Source organism: Aquarana catesbeiana, linkage group LG04, assembly GCF_042186555.1.
Source record: "Aquarana catesbeiana isolate 2022-GZ linkage group LG04, ASM4218655v1, whole genome shotgun sequence".
Classification (NCBI taxonomy): Eukaryota; Metazoa; Chordata; class Amphibia; order Anura; family Ranidae; genus Aquarana; species Aquarana catesbeiana.
This window is the reverse complement of record NC_133327.1, coordinates 437967410-437987326: the sequence shown is the minus strand read 5'-3', so window position 1 is coordinate 437987326 and position 19917 is coordinate 437967410. Positions and strand designations below refer to the sequence as shown.

Sequence of the window (19917 nt, the reverse complement as noted above, 5' to 3'; positions counted from 1 at the left end):
GTGGGGATTTATTGCTGGGATTCTATTGTTGCTGGCTGCAGGGGATCTATTTTACTGCTTTTCTTTTTATCATTAACATGTTCCATACAAATGATTTAGCACCACAAAATGATACTTGGTTCTGTATTCTCTAAAAAGGGGCAGTACTGGTAGGTGGGTAGTGGGTGGATTCAAGGGGACGGTGGTCAGAGGTGGGTAGGGGGCAGAGACAAGGGGTGACTAAGACGGGGGAGTTCCTGCACCTATTCTCCGAGAAAAAAAGCCTTGGCTATAATGCTGACAATTTACCCAGCGCTTTACACACTGTGGTCAGTCCAGCTCTGTGTGGCTGCACAGCAGAGGATGATCGCAATAACAACAATCAAGCCAACGTGCTGGAGCCCTGCATGTCAGCACATAAGTGTGTGCTGCAGCGGGTGTGCACATCCCAGGATCACAACGCTGCTCTTGAATAGACACACAGTAAAGACAGCATTGTCGCCCAAGAAGTGGAAGACTTAACACTGGCAGGAACCCAACATATAAACTGAAAAAAAAAAAAAACAAGCCTGTAATGTGAAAGAAGAAACTTACAGGAGATGCAGAAGAGTAGGCTACCACTTAAAGATTTTTTATTTTTTTGGTATACATACTTTATTTACACTTACCTCCACGCTGTCCTGTCTAAGATACAGCTCTCCTAAAACTGTGCCCAGAGTGCTTTGGTACCAGCGATCAACTAATTCTATTCAGAAAATAGCAAGCACCAGACATGAGACCACATGAACCTGAAGCACTGAGCTAATGGTGCCACTGAGGACCCGTCCCAATTTTAGGACCACTGGATCTTGGAAAAGACAGCATGGAGGTAAATGTGATTAACAATATACACCTACATCCTATTGTACTTTTTGGATAGAATTCCCGAAACTATCCTTTAATACCTTAACTCAGGGGTCTCCAAACTACGGCCCTCCAGTTGTTCAGGAACTACAATTCCCATAATGCCTAGTCATGTCTGTGAATGTCAGAGTTTTACAGGCCTCATGGGATGTGTAGTTCCGCAACAGCTGGAGGGCCCTAGTTTGGAGATCCCTGCCTTAACTAATGCAAACCATGAGTATTTCTTTTTTTGCTCACCGTTTCAAGATCTTGGGAAACATGGCGTCTGCGCAGTTCCTCCATTCTCTCGCACACGTCTGTGAAACAAGTGTTGTAGTAATCAGCGTACTGCTCAGCGAGGTCGTCAATATTTCCAAGTGAACCATCCTACAAACAAATAGAAGACAGAATTCGTGAGTATCATTTAAGCCACATAACCCAAATATTACATTAGATGTGTTTGCCAGGAAAATTATAAGTAGAACCCCCAACAAAGGCTTCTAGATCCACAGCTGTAAACAAAATCTTCTTTCAATCATTTTAATATGCACAAAGCCAGCCAAAAACACAACCCTTTAATAGGTTTCTAAATCTCTTAAAGAGAAAGCAATTGATGCAAATAAAAATTATAATTGATTGAATGTCTCTAGCTGTATTTAAGAAGCATGAAGCATACATAAATACTTGTTACTACTGGATAAGGTGTAAAGAAAAACAATATATATAAAATATGTATACAAAATGTATATTATAGCTTATACCTTATATAATTATACCCATTTGTCAGTTTAATTTTCTTGCTGTCTTTGTCCTCTTGGGGAGACTTCTCCTCACTTTCTGTTCTGGTGATGCAACAGGATGCAAGAGGAAATCTCACCAAAGTGAAAGGCATATACTCTTTTAGGCTGGGTTCACACTAGAGCACGGAGTGGTTCACAACAGGGGTCTGGTGCGTCTCCATTCACCGGTTCAGGTCCGATTTCAGCACGAGTTCAGCCCGAGTTTGTTTCAGAGAGCCGGTCACAATCTCCTGCTATGTGAATTGGATGGGGGGGAAACCCCCATCCAATTTGCATTAGTGTGAACCCAGCCTTAGACAGCTGTCACCAAACAAGTGTCCTTAATAGAAGATTTCTCCACTTTCAAATCCTGTTCTGGTGACGACTGTAAAATTTCCCCATCCCTTTCTGCCTGATGACAAGGGTCACCAGAACAAATAGAGAAGGTAAATATACCTAGCAAAGACACAGACAGCAATAAACACCTAAGGGGAGTCCTAACCCCTCACTACTCTATCCAATATAAGACAACAAGCTATACATATGTTTTAATGTAAAGAAATAAAAGACATATTTTCTAAGTCACTAACCTAGCAGATATATACAGCAAGTGAAGTGAACTATAACCCTCTTTCCTGTGATTCAAAGTATTGAAACCACTGGACCAAAGGAATGGCACCCAGACAAATAGAACTCTCAGAAATAGAGACCAGTAATGGAAGCACAGGTTTTCTGTAACCTAAACTACAGGCAGATACAAAAGATCACCATTAGTTCTAGTTATGGTTTCAATAACAACATCACTAAATATACGGAGGTACAGCCATCATAAGCATTCTCCAAATAAACCCTTAGGGGCTGAAACGCATCAGCAAGGCATTTGAGCAGTGGTTTTGGATTGATAAAGACTTGTGTTGTGAAGCCAAAAAGAGTACCTGGGTAAGTTTTTAGATTAGATTCCTTCAATCCTGGCATTACATGATGCAGGCTGTTAGAGGGAAGATTAGCAATGTGAGCCAATCAGGTTGTACACCACTTGCACAGTGCAGAGTTTACACTATCACTTAGCAATAAAGGTACCACATTAGAGACATTATTGCTGACTAAATTCCTGGTACCCAACTATTGTGTGGCTCCCGGGGTCCCTCCATAAAGTAGTCTTTTTTATCTAGCTTAGGCCAGTGAACTAAAACAGTGTTTAGACTGAGTTCTAGTACAGTAAAACCTTGATTTGAGAGTAACTTGGTTTGAGAGCGTTTTGCAAGACAAGCAACATTTTTAAATAAATTCTGACTTGATATACAAGCGATGTGTTGATATACAATTATCGTCATGTCACAACTGAGTATAAAACAGAACAGAGGTGCCTCTAAGTGTAGCAATATGGTTACATTTAATGAAGGCACAACATTTAGCAACTCACATGGTTGATGAATAAAACAGGCACATCTAAGTATGCAGGCATCTGGGGTAAAGCTGTGCACATAGACCGTCCTCCGCACCACCATCGACGTCATCGCTTCCACGCTGCGCAATTCAAGCCTTGCTTTCAAAATGCTCGATTGCAGACTGACAGCGGTGAGAGTCGGTGGTGCGGGGGATGGTCTATGTGGACAGCTTTACCCCGGGATGCCTGCATACTTAGATGTGCCTCTTAATCATCAACCATGTGAGTTGCTAAATCTTGTACCGTCATTAAATGTAACCATATTGTTACACTTAGAGGCGCCTCTCTTCTCTTTTATACTCTGTAGCTCCTGTTGGATTTTGCTTCTAATCCCCTTGTGGAGGCTGCCATTTGTAAATGGACATTTTATGGTTACACAACCTATCACATTGCTATAATCTTTTTATATGGACTATAAACTAAAGGACTTCTGAATAAATGGTTGTGGAGCGAATCATCTGAGTTTCTATTATTTCTTATGGGGAAAGTCGCTTTGATATACAAGTGCTTTGGATTACATGTTTCCGGAACGAATTATGCTCGCAATCCAAGGTTTTACTGTAGTTAAAGTTTGATTTCCTTCATGCTATCTTACTATTTCCTGTGCTATTGCTTTTCTTGTTTTTTTCCCCTCTCATCTTTTATAAAGGATCTCGGTGAAAGAATATTGAAATCTGGCACAAATCATTTTTATGGACTGTACAGAGGACAGTATTGATATGTAGAGGTGTTGTAATAGCAGTGATCTCTGGCAGTCTCATGTAATGTATCTTCAGTCTTACAGAATGTTCACATTCTCCAATCATCTCCTGTGGTCATCTGCAGTCTACCCCAAACAATCTATTCCATTAATGTCAAATCAGGCATGCCCTTGCACTACATAGCTGATGTCAGATTTCAAGGAGATTGTACAATTAGATTGCATAGCGTATGGCCAGCTTTAGACAGCTATCACAGTGTCAAGTGTTCCCATTGAAAAATAGTTTATTCTTTAACTTTTCTGGTGACATCCTGAGAATTATAAATGTTGAATTTTCCCTCATTTTCAAGTTGGCCATAGATGGGTAGAATTTCAAATGAATGTTCTTAGGAAAAGAAGGTTCTAAGAAATTTTGTTCATTTTTTTAATCATCAGTGGGTCAATGGAACTTATGTTCATAATTACCACCTCTGATTTTTGATTTTTTTTTTTTTTTTAACTTAAAAGAGGAACTGCAGTCTGCTCACATAATTTGTAATAAAAACATCTTTGCCATTCTGAAGCTTCCCTCCAACCACTTTGCATATTATTTTATATATACTGCGATTCTGTACTTGCCAAATATGCTCCAGAAATCTCCCCCCACTAAGTCTGGCTGTAATCATTTTAACTGTGGGCAGCTGAAGCTGCTGCCTGTTCACTTCCTGGATTTACACAGACACACAGAGGCACACCTCCAGCTCTGCAGCTCTCATTGGCCCTCTTATGACTCATCTCCCCTCCCATCCTGGGAAACTGTCATGAGTGTTAGAGAAAGAGCTGTGTATGATATCATAAGCCTAGGCTAATGACTAGACAGGAAACAGGAAGTGGGCTGTATAAAAGGTATTTATTGGCAGAAAAAAGATGTTTTACTATCCAGAGTTAAAACAACAAGGGCAGAGGATTTAATAGATGGAAAGATGAAAAAAAATTTACTGAAGTTACACTTTAACACACAGGATACAGGCCATCAAACTTTTAAAAGCTAAAACATTATGTCTTTGTGATATTGCATGCATTTTTTTTAATGTGAGACAAATCTTTTTTTATTTGTTTTCAATAATATATTCATAACTGTTACACTTCAAGTGAAAGTCCAGGCTAAAACTAAAATTGCTGCATCTATAGACACCAACATTTTAACACTAACCTATCTAGCCCTGTACAGAAAAAAAATCAGTACTTTTCTGCAGGCGATCTGACGCGATCACCAGCGGCAGAAGCTCTGCAGAGAACATGCCTAACAACGGCTGTGAAATAAATTGGGAGTGATGTCACCCCTAGACTTACTGAGGAGCTTCCGTTTTTTTGGACGTGTCCTCCATACCCGCCTCCACAGCGAAGCCGCAGCTGACAGCTCAACGTAGGATCGGGTCGGAATGTCTGCAGAAAAAGTATACGGATTTTTTCTTTACAGGGCTGGATAGGTTATTAGATTGTTGGTATCTATAGATGCAGGGATTTTAGTTATAGCATGGACTTCCACTTTACACACGATTGCTTTTTCCCCATATGTTGGAAGATGGAAAGATGTTGAAGGCTATAGCAATACTGTGCTCCATCAATTGAAGCCTCGTACACATGATCGGATTTTGTAATGGGAATTGTATAATGACAGGCTGTTGGTGGAAATTCCGACAGTTTGTACGCTTCATCGGACAATTGTCGGATTTTCCGCGGCCAAATGTTGGATGGCAGGCTTTACAATTTTCCACAGACAAATGTCTGTTGTCAGATTTTCCAACCGTGTGTACACAAGTCCGTCGCACAAAAGTCCAAAGTACAAACACGCATGCTCGGAAGCAGAAGCGATCAGTCTTGTAAACTAGCATTTGTAATGCAGAATTAACATTCGTGACGTGGCAAATTATGAAATCTCGAAATGCAGCGCACAATTCTCTTCTTCTTTAATGGGATAATAATGAAGCTGCTTTGCTGGTAATACTGATGAAGTTATTGCAAACAAATTTTCAAAGGCTTTTTTTTCAAGTATATTATTTATTATGCTTGGTTTTTTTTTGGTGCAAGTTACCACAAAACCATTATCCCGTAGTTTTTAAGATCAAAGATACAACTATGTTGGTGTCCCTTGTTAAATTTACATTGTATTTTGTTAAATGTAACTGCCTACTCCCAAACTGTCATTTGAGGTAAAACACATAGCAAAGTATTATTCTCCACTATTTTTTTTATTGTGCATTAAAAAAAAGAAAACAAATAAAATTAGACATGCTATCTGCCAATAGAACTTAACCAAAAAGTACATTCTATGCATCCAAAAATATACCAAATCAAATCATTATTCAACCCAAAAATAAAATAAAAGCCTCATGCATGTGTCCTGCTTCTTAATATAGGGGGAAGAGTCTGTCATCCGGAGATAATTCCGAAAATCTTTTGGATTATTTTCCTGGAGCTCCCGCAGCAAAGGCATATGACATAATTGGTCACGATTAATAAAGCAACCAATTTTTGGTCCAAAAAATCTTCCACCTCCTGTTCCTGAACTGGGCTTGGGTCAAAGCAATAACTCCAAGGCCAATAATAAATAACACGTTATCTCCTCCGATTCTGCAACATGGCTGGTTGACGAACGGCCATTCAGAAACGAACTGAAAAGCGCATATCAACACTCACCAAACTTCTACTAACACGAAATTAGCAGAAGGAGCCCAAAGGGTGGCATTAAAGAGCTGAAAAACCAAGTAGTACGTCACTACGTTCATGTTTGTTGGCCAACAATTCCTTGTATGCAAGACAGGTTCCTGGCCGTTGTTTCATCTGCGGAAAATCCGAACATGTGTACAAGGCTTTAGTAAAAAATGGATATGTATTATGCTGTTGTACACCGCTTTCACTGACTTTCTGGACACACATTCCAATTATTACTTATCTTTACTCCAAGCAGCATTTATCACCTAAGTTATGCTCTACGAAAGCTGTAAATAGTTTCAAAGGTCACCATGTAGTTTAGCACACTGCCTATAACATGAAATCTATGAACAATGTTATCTCTTAAATCATTTGTCCACTCCATGTCTTTGCAGACCTTTCAGGGTTTCTAGCAGATAAGTTAAGTGGGAGTGAATGCAATAACTATGTGGCTGTTCCTAGGTGTATAGATAAAATACTATGTGAGGCTAAAAAACTTTTGTGATGAAACAGTGGTAAATTAGGACAATGCATCATTACATTTTTTTTTTCCAAGGCGTTTTAAATTATGGTTGTTTTTCAATACCACTTGGCATATATTTTGGGCTTCTCATGGCATGTTCCCATCCTGTACCCATAAGGTGATATTGGCACCAGCTAAAAAAAAATACAGACTGGCATTTTAAATGATATCCACTTTACCAATGCCATGAAGCTTTCTCCTAGTGGTATATCCACTACAATACTGGCAGGGCACTAGAGTATTTAACATTTTGCAAAATTAAGAATTATGCAGAAAGGTAAAGAATTATAGTTTAGGAGGACGCTAAATGATATCTTTATACTCCAAAAATAATCCACACACATCCATACCTCATGTGCAGTTTTTTATGACATTGCTGCTTACTACCTCCATGAACTACCAAACCTCTCCTCACTTCTGTTTGTTTATAACAAGCAATGGTTACGTGCACTGCTCTATGCAAACTGCACATCCCATAGCCCATCTTGGGGAGCCAAAAAGGGAGGGTGGACTATGGAGAAAAAAATGTAGCCATCCTCTAACAGGGAGCTGAATCACAGATGCAAAAAAAAAAAAAAAAAAAGTAATAATAGTTTTGGAGGAAGCAATAGAAGGTACTTTATTTCCGCAAAGAATACATACTTGCATAGATTTCTTTTTAACCACAGAGTCACTTACTTCCCCATTTATTATTTAATTATGTTAACTTTATCAAAGGCATGCAACAATAGCAAATATGAAACAGAGCAACCAAATTAACTATTTTAATTGATTAAAAAGTGCACAAAATTGCAAATGAATTTTGGAATCTTTATTGCACAGATGTCTCCTTTTTATAAATTGAACTGTCAGTTCTTCCTGCTGTGGAACAGCAGAAGATTATCTAAATTGTACAAAATAACTGCTTAAAATTATATGGGGAGGGCTGTTGGATGTATTCTGTCTGTATGTGTGTTGATAGAAGATCTGAACAGCAGAAAAGCAACAAAGATATATGGTCTGAGAACAGGAAGAAATTAAACAAATCATAAAATATGTTATATTTGGGTTATACTTTAGGAGTATTTACTATACACCAACCAAGGTTTTCAGTTTTTTTTTTTTTCATAGATAGGAATACCCCACAGTGTCAACAGGTTACCAAATACTTTTTTAAATATTGTATAAGATTGATTACCAGTAATCTGCCATTATATAAAGATAGCTACGCAAACAGGGGATGTCCTACTAAATATAAAAAAGTGTGGGCCAAATGGTTGGCAGACCCCGCCACGGCTTCCTAGATACCAAATAAGGTAAGGCCTTGAAGATGTCTAGCTGGACTTTTGCCTGTAAATAAATAAATCATGTGCTGCGCTATCCCCTTAATGATCTGCTGAACCTGTAGCAAAAAAACTAAAAAAACTAAATTGTTAACTAAAGTGATGTGCCTATAAATTTCAAGAATAATAATAGTACCAAGCCGCGGATGAGATAGTGTTCTCCTACTCCATGACAGACCAGCTGCCTCCTGCACCGTCCAGTCCCCTCCCCTAAGCGTGTCGATACAAGGGAAATATATCTTCATCAGGGGGATCCCTGATGAAGATACAAGGCATGCTATAGAGCAGTGCACTAACGCACCAGACCCATGTGAGTACCGTATAATAGGGCTTTGTTTGCATTAAATAAAATCTTTTAAAGGGTTATCACACTATGGAAGTCTCTTTATTTATTTATATACGAGGATGCCACATCTTTGAGCAGTATTTGGACCTTGCAACCTGACCTGGAATCCATTTTAATTCAAAAGCGTGTACTGACCAAACTTAATTGCGAGGTCACACGCTCTGAGGTGGGCGGCCATTGCCTTGGGGTGGGGAGCACCTGAGTGTAGTCACCACTGAAGATCGCTATATTTACAGTCACCTATCAAGTTTATTATCTTTAGATTAAGGACGCTGAAAATTGACCCTGGATGGTCAGAGTATCACGGACCTATATGCACCTGAGCACTTTATGGATCACTTTTGTATCAATATTTATATTTTATGAAATGTATATTCACGTTATATGATGTTGTAAGCTGTATGACAACAACAGTCGCTTATATATATATTTTTATTCTTGGAATTTATAGGCACATCACTTTAGTTAACAATTTACTTTTTTAGGTTTTTTGCTGCAGGTTCAGCAGATAATTAAGGGGATAGCGCAGCACATGATTTATTTACTTATCTGTGATTCTCACACGTTAGTATAGGACGTGATTAGTGCTAGCAGCTGTCATCATACTATTATAAGATAGGGGATCTTTGATTTGGTAGCTCGCAAGACCTGACCTTTACTACTATTTTGAACTTTTGCTTGATTTGGGTTAAGTGTAGAAAATTGGGTCATCTTTATTTTCATATTTTTATATTTCCACTTTGTGGCGAAGGTTACACAGTCACACCAATGCCATCCTGGTGTTGACCACGCCATCGACATTTGTACCATACATCCTGTACCTAAGACCCCTGCGTGGGCAACGCTAATTTATTTGATGTATTGTTTTCATGTTGTTCCATTCGTACATGTTTTATACATTAAAACTTTAATAAACGGATTTAAAAAAATATTGTAAAAGATAGATCCCTAAAAAATGGGTCTGTAGATTGCAGGTGGTTCACAGATCCTTGATTGCTCTTTAATTTGCTACCCAGTCTGGAATGAAACCAAGTAATTTACAAAATTATTTGCATTATGCAAGTATTTTGTCTTCATGTTTAAAATTTTCTTCCAGTTTTCTCATCTGAATGAAATATTGTTTTACGTTTGTGATCATCAAAATCAAAATAATTGCTCATTTGCAAATTCTTCATTTGGCTGCATATAATCAGTCTGATCTCCTGAGAATCACATAATACAGAAAACAAGGCAATCTTGACTTATGAATTATATGATTCCTTGTAGAGTGAACACAACTGCATGCACAGATTGGGGTCATTTACAAGTTTGCTGATTTGCCGGATCTGCAATAGATTCACTCACCAATGGGCCTTCCTACTTTGAGAATTCTGCCAAGCTGTCAGCGACATGAAAATGGAAGAGAAGTTCAGTTCTTTGATATCTTTTCATAGCCGCTGAATGTGTAGCATGCAATAAAACACTTCTGTTGTCCTTAAACTGACAATAATCCATAATTCCCTCAGTATTACCCAAGGCAGGAGTCACAGTATTTATTAGAGCTCACATGCTTAGTCATGAAACACTGTAGCACAATATGAGGCATTCCAATTATATTTTGATGTGCTGACAACTACGGAAAAGGATCTGTGCCATATAGATTCATCACGCATGCTTTTCAAATTATCATAAAAGTTTGTTTTCATTTCCTAAGTTCACGGATCCCATGAGACTTCACACTGGGATGAAAATTTCTACATTCCAGCAATCCATGCATGTTTCAACTTTACTGTCTATCCATAGTGGAATTTTTCTCTGATCTCACACTGTATAGCTAAGCATTGAACAGGTACCCTTGTCAACAAACACATTGTTATGAGTTAATCACTTCCTCAGCGATTAGAGGAATTTAAGAAAATATTTGCTTTATGGTCACGTAGAAAAGGGTATCAAATTATACTTCAGGATATAGCAATACAAAGTTTTCCCTAAGTTCTTAATAGTCAATAAAGGTCAATTAAATGAATGCATCAAAGGAACGTAATAACAGACACATCAGCAATAAAGTGCATTTATATCCAAAACTGCATACTTTTTTAGTTCTGGATAGAGCAGAGGAGGTTTGGTTGGAACCTATGTCAGGTTTTTGCTGTTTTTCTCTGCTGGGGCCCCCAAATAGTGTTATCCCCACTATCCTTCCTATTGACTATTGTCACAAAAAATGGAAAATGATGAGAAATTCAAAACGTTATGGTTTCCACCAAAGCAATAGGTGATGGGAAGCTTCCAATGTGGACACCTGTTTTGGTGATAAAGGTCTATGAGGGCACTGAATGATACACAATTTAAATTCAAACTGGTGGGTTAATTGTCCACCCAATTTTTATTGTCTGTCTTTGCTGGGGAAAGTTGCCCTCTCTGTCTTCCCCGGTGAACACTGACACCAAAATAACACCAGGAATTTAAAACTTTATTGTTCTCACCGGAACAGGAAGTGAGGGGAAATCTTCCAACGGAGACATTCTGGTGACCAAGAGAGAGTTTCTCCTCACTGTTGGGTCTCCAGGACAAGGCGTAAACAAAAATCTCCCCCCCAAAAAAATAAAAAAGACGTTTTGGCTAGCTAGATTCACTGTATTTAAAAGAGAAGAAGTAAAGGATGATGCGTCTGTCCCCCGGTGCCTCCACACTGAGAACCGAGCGATCGAACATTGCTGATCACTCGGTTTTCAGAGCTCCGTGAGCAGAGAGCTGTAGACTGTCAGTCACAGCTCTCTGTTCTTCTCCTTCCTCGCTCACTGGAGCACTGGGCTGTGGAGGGGGCGGAGCGGCCATCCCAGGCTCTCAGCGACTCGCTGAGAGGCTAAGACGGGTGTCAGTCCAGGCACCTGGCAGATTCCGTCTTCCATTGTCGGGATGGCGCGGCGCCTGGACTGATTTCTGTGACGTCAGCAGAGAGCGGACTTCAGACTGCTCTTTGCTGAAAATGGGTCACAGGAGTGCAAAATTAATTGCACTCCTGGTATCCAAAGGAGAAGTCCAGCCAAACGAGCTTTGGCTGAACTTCTCCTTTAATATATTTTACTTTTCCAACTCAGGACAGTTTCTCTTGATGAATCACCTCCTCACCCACCAATACTTTTCTGTGTTCCTTGCCACCCTTGTTCACCTGCTGACTCAAATCCCTGTGTAACTTCTGTGTCAGTCTGGGTTGGAGTTTATAAAAGACTAAAGTAAATATAAATCCAATCACTAAACTCTCATAAAAAGCGTCATGGTATTGCAATTTTAAAAGTCATATTTTTACATCCGCAACTTTCATTAAAGTAATATCTGCTTATCCTGCCATTAATTTCCTTGATCGGGCACCTGCTCTTCTATAGTGACCATGCTCGGTCCCTGTCTCTCCATTGTACTTCATCATCTCCCTGTCACAACAAGGCCTTCCAATGGAGACTAAAAGTGGCTTGTTCAGCACAGATTAGGCAGGCATGGTCTACTGTTGTCACCATCAGAAAAGAGAAATAAGAAATGCCATACACAGGAACTGGCTGCAAAGAGCATGCAGAAGATTAACAACACTGATTAAACAAAGTGCAAATTCACACATAGAGCAGTGACTGGTGTTTTTCGGCAGTGGAAGAATACCAGTCACTACTAAGACACACAGAAAACGATTGTTTTCTATGTGTCCCGTTTGCACTGCAACACAGCCCAGAGCCTAAAGTTCCTAGATCACATACATACATACATACACATGCTAGGGTCTTTTGGCCAACATGTCTTTGGAATGTATAAGTGTTCTGACTAGGACACTTCCGAACCGAGGGTCACTAGTGCTGCAAGGCAGGAGTGCAAACCATGGCGTTGCCCATGTCTGTGAGGGCTTATCTTCAGGACCCCTTGCACACAAAGGGTCTGATCAGGTTCACCTGTCAGTTTTTCTGGCAGACCCGATCAGACCCTCCATTCACCCCAATGGACCGGCGGGTGTAAACAGACTTGTGTACATTTACACCCGCCTACCTTCAATCCAATCCAGTCCACTAAACATGAAAAAAGAAAACAGAAGGGTACCCTTCCCCCTCCATCTAGGTGGATCAGTGGGCAGTCGGGTGTAAACAGACAGCCAAGTCCGTTTACATCCACCTGTCCTTACAGCAGAGCAGGCTCGGTCCATGTCCGCTCTGCATAAACTGAGCGGACACAAATCTGTCATCTGCCTGCTCTGTTTAGATGAGCAGGGGATCAGCAGACAGATTCCCTGCTGATCTAACCAGAGTCCGCACTGTGTGGAAGGGGCCTTTAACTGGAAAAAATAAGGTTCTGCACAAAGTTACCAAGCAGCTTTCAAGTTTTCTTTTGTAAGACACGCCACTTTTGTGGTGAACTTTCTTTTGTTCTGTTTCTAAGAGAAAGTGCATTTAATTCTCCAATATGTGTCAAATGTTGAGCACAATGAATGCAAGTGCTTACAGTGATAACTTTGACCTGGACAAGCTAAGTGCCATCTCTGTTAATATGAAATTATCCAATTTCATGATTACTTCATTAAAGCATTCCAGATGGCTTTAATACTGTACTTTCATTTATATGTGAAGTTCTATGGCTAATACAATACATAATGTAGCCCTACTAGCTCTTGTATTTAATTAACTAGGAAGTCTAGGGTCAATGGACATGCAGCTTTCGTTAATAGAGAGCCAGAGGGCACAAGACTACTGGGGAAGACATCCATCTTTATTAACAGATCCTAGGTTCATAATGTAACACATTATTTGTAGCAGTTGTCATACCCAATAGTGGGACATGAATGTAATTGAAGGATATAAGGCTGAAACAGCCCAATGAAAGAGAGGATTGTTTTACATTGAACCATGCATATGGATCCAGAGCTAAACATCAGTAAATCAGAGCTTGCAAGATTAAGCAGTTTAACATACATTTTAGTACACAAGAGAATTCTTAAAAACAAGTTTGTCACCTGCAATGATGTCTTAACAGCTGTAGAAATGTTTCATTTACAGTTAGTTTATTGCCATAAAATTATAAATGTAATAGCTTAATCATTACGCCTAGATTTTGAAGCTATATTTCTTTTCCCTGTGCTTTAATCAGGGGTGGGGTTAAAAATAAACAAAATATATAATATATATATATATATATATATATATATATATATATATATATATATATATATATATATATATATATATATATATATATATATATAAAATGTTGCTTGTTATGCCTTTCAAATGTGACCAGCCCTTCCTCTGCTCCTACTGCTTCCTCTAGTCTAACCCTTAAATAGGGCAGGAAATTACTAAAATTACTGCGGTCTAAAACCTTTTTGCACCACATAGGCTTGGTGTAAGGAAAAAAGAAAAAGCTTCCTGCCATTCCTCCAGTAAAAAGTGTGCGTAATAAAAGCAGTACATACAGTCAACGCACCCAGTTCAGGATTTCCTCAGGAAATTCAGTTTTTCCCATAGATCTACATTGCTGGATCGGGAAACACAGTCATAAGCCCAGTCCAGACTTAGTGAAACATTCATAGTAAAAATAAAAACCTGAGACCACTATAACCCAAATATAAGTGCATCTTTACAGGTGTGCTTGTGGCAATTTGTCATGTCCACTGACAAATTGTTCTCAATATCTAATGGTTTGCATAACATCTCCGCCATCAGCAAAAGGTCCCGGAACTGTTGGGAGTCCAGGTTTATAATCGCAGCACTAATTGGCATTCATTTTTAATGTTCTTCCCAAGTTTACGTGATCATCTTTGAGGACTCCTAATAAAATACATTTTATTGTGAGAGGAACTATAAAAATCTACAGTCTTCTCTATAAAGCTCCTTTGTTATGGCTAGGAAAAGGTAGAAATGTTGGAGTAGCAACCTCATCCTACTTCTGTAATGTTTCACAAGGTGTTCCAATGTGTGTATGTATGAAGGTGGTAGGGATATCAGCCTGCAAGGCCCTGGAGGCTGGGTTCACACTTATGCAATCCCAGACATTGCATGTGATTCGCACCGCATTGTGGTGCACATCACATGCGATGTCTGTGTGAAGAGTATATAGACTGTTTTGAATTGTATGTTCTTAGCAAACTGCTGCATAATATGTGTGTTTTATATAACGGAGTAAAATATAGATTATAAACCTCTCTTGATGCTAACCACAAGAAATCTATTCATAGCAGATTGCAAAGTAAAAATGGCAAGGGTTTTCTGTGTCTGATTTCAATGACAATGGCGTGTACTGTTCTGTGTAACCCTTTTCACTCACCTCTCAAATAAGAACCGTTGTCTAACATTCAACTGTATTATGTAGAATAGCCTTGAAGTGAACAAAGAGCCTTGTGCATGGCAAGTTCAAGCGCCATCAGCCATCCCATAATAAAAAACAAGGCAAGAGAATAAGTTACACCAGACCACAGTTATATGAAAACAAAAAGGATTACAGACTAGTTCACATATCTGAGGTCAGCTTTTCTAGCTGCAGTTCTATCACAAATGACTCCAGATAGAGATATTAATCATTTAACCATAGTACTTGTCTGTCCTAAAAGTATGAGCATGAATCAGAACTCGGGGCACTTTTCATACAGAGCGGAATCCAAGCAAATCTAACTGCTCAGCAGGGGATCTCTCCGCTGATCGGGCAGATGACAGGTCCGTGTCCGCTATGCAGAGCGGACACAGCCTGTTGTTCTCTTTGGGTGTTCGAATGGAAATAGACTGTCAGTTTCCACCTGACTGTCATCCAATCCGGACAGGATCAAGTGCTGGCGGGTGTTAGAGGACACACGTCCGCTGACAACCGCCACTCCATAGAGAACAATAGGTGGTCCGATCGGGTCTGTCCGAAAAACGGACAGGCGGACCTGATTGGTCGTCTGGTGTGAAAGGGGCCTTAGCCAGGGTTCAGCAATTCACTTTACTGGTGAACAAGAGACATTCAAGTGAACTGGGAATATTACCCACTTACCAGCTCACTAAGGACTCTGTCAGCAACTCCTCTCCAAATAGTCTGTGCTCTAGGATCTCCTCCTTTTAAGGCCACAGAAGAGGAGAAGATTCCTCACCCTAACACTTTGGCTTGTCATAGCCTGTTAAAATGTCCCTAAAGGCAAAACTTTTTTTTTTATGTTTGGAGTAAAAGGGAGGGTTATAACCCCTGTCTGTTTTTTGTTTGCCATCTTTGTCCCATTGGGGAGATTTACCCTCACTCCCTATCCCATAGGGAATCCCAGGATGTCAACTAGTGTCCCCCATTGAAAGATTTCCCCTCCATTACTTTTCTGGGGACAACCCAAAATTTGGGATTTTCTTTTACATTCACTTTCAATGATAATAGTAAACAGGACAAATATAGAGGGGGGATCTTCCTAACAGGGGCACAGACAGCAATAAAAACTGACAGGGGTTCTAATTCATCTCAACTCAAACAAATGTTTTGCCTTCAGTGACACTTCAATATTTTCCTATGGTAATTCCGGGAAATACGAATCATTTCCTATGGCGATTTCTATGGTTACTAAGGTTTCCATCATATAATGTACAGCATTCTAGGTCAGCAAGAGGTGCTTTGTTCACCGTCAGTAAAGATGAAGCAGGAAACATATGCTTGAACCTCAGAGCAGAACAGCTGTGTGAATGCCAATGCATTGTTTAAGAAAGAATTCAAAGACAAAACTAAAAATATATCACAGCTTACCAATTATTAGATGTGGTGACTGAATTTGTTTCTTTTTTTTAGGCTTTTTCCCCCCTCTATTTTCACCAGGGAATCTAGCCAGTAACACACCTCATGTATTAACGTGCCCCCACTCTGGATGAAGGAGCACAGGAGGCACCTTTGGATAGCAGCATTGCCAATAATGTGGGAAAGGAGTGTTGGATATACTAGCAAATTAAGATACACTAACAAATTGAAGCCATACTCCAGCTAACACTTTATAAGTATTTACAGTAAAACTTTTTTTTCCCATTTGGGATAAACGTTTTGCATAAATAAATAAAAGCTGATAATTGTAAGAACCCCTCTCAGTGGTAAATAGATTGTCTCAGCCCTCTACCTGCTACATCTACAGAACAGCTTGTGCAGTTTAAAAACAGACTTACTGGCGGGATCACCAGGTGAAAATAAAAGGAAGTGGACAAAAGAAAACGAATGCAGCCATCACATCTACGAATTGGTAAACTGAAATAGATTAAATGTTTGTTTTGGGGTTTAATAGCACTTTAAGGCAAAAATAACAACACTCTTTAATACAGATCTATAAATTCATTAAAAAAAAACAACACACTGTATGTATGAGGGGATTCCCAATTCTACGCACATACCAACATTATAAATGTAGAATTTGTACAGGAATTTTGGGAAGGCTCCAGTGAGAGGCCGGGGCATCAGGGCGCAGCAAAGGTAATGGCGCTGCTACACAACAGTTGTATTTATATTAAAAGTAGGAGAAGGGGGCAACGTGAACAGTGCTATGAACTATGTAAAGCATTGCAGAATATGTTGTTTCTGTAAAGGGATAAGTATTCAACCAATAATGCTCCATGCACACTGGTTCTGTTCTCTTTGGAGTAAAAAACACTCATATAGAGCATTTTTTGTACAAAGTTTAGATGAGTTTAGGAGAGTTTTACGTTTTTTTTGCCAGTGAGCTCCAATCAGAAACGCAAATGAGAAGGGTTTTCTTTTTCCAGCTTCTAAACGTTGATTTAAAAATATGCCTGTAAACGTCCTAATGTGCATGGACACATAGGATAACATTGAGCTGCTTCTACAGGCAGAACACAAAACTCCTGTAAAAGCAACATTTTTTATGCCAGTGTGCATGGAGCCTAATTATACAAATAATAAAACAGAAACTTAGAAAGCATGAACACAGGCAGCCAGACAATTAGCATTGCAAAAAGAAATAAATGCTCCTGCGCTCGTAAGATTGCTGTAGGGAAAATTGAAGAAGAGGGAAATCTTCACAAATCACGCTGCTGCATTGGCTGTGCTGTCACTCTCAACAAGTCAGGGGGAACTCTAAAAGAAAACAAGGACAGAGGGCGCACCAGCCTTACGCATTACCTTTGCAAAACTGAAAATGTATTAAAAGTGAAATAGTATACTCACAAACGAGTGATAAAATCAGACAGGTATTACAACATTTGCCTCATCCAGCAAGATCTGCTGGCCAGTAGACTTGGGTGGGATGAAAAAGTCCAAAGTAGGCTGGCGCGTTTCGAGGGTGGCCCTCTTCCGCCGAGAGAGAAACGCGTCCTTTGGACTTCATCACTCGTTTGTGAGTATACTATTTCACTTTTAATACATTTCAGTGTTGCAAAGGAAATGTGCAAGGCTGGTGCGCCCTCTGTCCTTGTTTTCTTTTAGTCGATTAGCATTCCCTGAAAAAGATATCAGCAATGGCAGCCTAAACTTTTCTGCCATTATTGGTTACCTTTAAAGCTAAAAGTCTAGACTCTAGGCTGTGCTTCTCTATGCAATGCTGGTAGATCATGACTGGTCTGAGGTGCCAGCAGGGTCCTGGACTTAGTTCCATGGAAAGCACTAAGGAGCAGGGCCCTCTGATTCCTACTGCAGTAAAGTGTATTGTATTTGTACTGTCTACCCTCAAGTTGTAAAGCGCTACATAAACTGTTGGCGCTATATAAATCCTGTATAATAATAATAATCATCATCATGTAACTCTGTGTCAGTACTATTTTCAAGATCTTTCAGCTCTACTGCAAGCAGTGGGCTGGCTCTTTCGATGAGTTATGCAAATAATGAAAACTGCTAAATGGGTCAGTCTGGAGGGGTGGGCATTCCAAGGGGGAGGCTTTATTTGCATGCAGACCAACAAAGGCAACACATTCATGTGATGTTGAGTCTTCATGATTGAAATAAGTGAAATCCAATAAACGAAAGGGGTGGGCAAGGGAAGGTAAGGCTAAGAAGTTAAGAAGCATACAGTATGATGCTGGAGGCCCTCCAGCCAGGAAATTGGGTGGGCTCTGACTAACTGCCACAGCATACAGTGAAAGCAATTTTAGTACAGGGAGGAGCCTTTACAAATGCACAAGAATGAGGCTACTTTCACACTGGGGCATTGGGGAAGTCGGTGATAAAGCGCCGCTATTTTTAGCGGCACTTGACCATCATTTTAGTGGCTCTATTTGGCCGCTAGAGGGGCGCTTTTAACCCCCACTAGCAGCCAAAAACAGCAGCCACTGCAGCAGCGCTTTGGCGACGCTGCCCCATTGATTTCAATGGGCAGGGGCGCTTTAGGAGTGGTGTGTACACCGCTCCTACAGCGCTGCAAAGATGCTGCTTGCAGGACTTTTTTTACCAATCCAATAAACCTAAGGATTTTATACTATGTAGAGCCTTTGGTTTCTTTTCAGTGTCCAACTCCTACCCATATATATTGATTGCCATCTGGAGTGCTGAGAGGTCCTGGGATGTGGAGAAAGGCCCTGGCTGAGTTTTAAGCCACAGGCGTTCATTGAATCCCCGTGATAGGGGGTCTATTGGAGCTGGTAAGCAGTTTCTACAGCTGGTGGTGGATTCACTGGGATTTCTTGGTGATGGATATTGTCATGGAAACAGTCACTTTATTACATTAAATGTGGACTCTTTATATATATTTATGAATTATTAATTTGTTTCATATATGGACTTACATTTTTAGCGCAATTTTTACTTTTGTTTATTTTTAACTTTGTGATTGTGTTGCACAAATTTATTGCTGCTAATTTAGTTTCTTTTTTGAAAGGGAGAAAAGATTTTAGCGCAGTTCTTACATATTTTAATGTAGTTATGTATTCATAAAAAATACCATTATATTAATTTTAGTTAGAACTAACATAAGCTTAATTTGAGCTGACATGGAATGAGATGGATGAACTCATCACTCTGTTGCTTCTCCTTCACTGTCCATTTACAGACTGGGGACACGTTGATGACCTAGTTGCATTGTATAAAGGCAGCAAAAAAAACAGTCAGGTCATGAAGCACGCTGTGTTGTTTGGCAGGAATGCATACAATTAATAGCAGATGAGCATAAATACAAAATCCCTTAGCAGGTACAAACATTCACACATACTTATTTCAATCTATTTCAAGATCATCTTTAATATTTATTGAAAAACAGCAGTTACTTGTAAACATAAAACATGTATTTTTATCTTATTTAATAAGACTCTATAATATGTATAATAATAATAATAAATATGTACATTGTGTATGGTTTACA

General features: G+C 39.5%; 1 protein-coding gene across 6 annotated transcripts in view; it reads right to left on the bottom strand.

Moving 5' to 3' along the window:
- The window catches only part of SASH1 (SAM and SH3 domain containing 1), a 1387091-nt gene that overhangs the window by 250034 nt on the left and 1117140 nt on the right, over positions 1 to 19917 (bottom strand). For all 6 annotated transcript variants that reach the window (XM_073627430.1, XM_073627429.1, XM_073627435.1 and 3 more), the window contains exon 2: positions 1120 to 1248. In XM_073627430.1, the coding sequence (XP_073483531.1) occupies positions 1120 to 1248 (129 nt within the window). The remainder of the gene's footprint in view (positions 1 to 1119; positions 1249 to 19917) is intronic.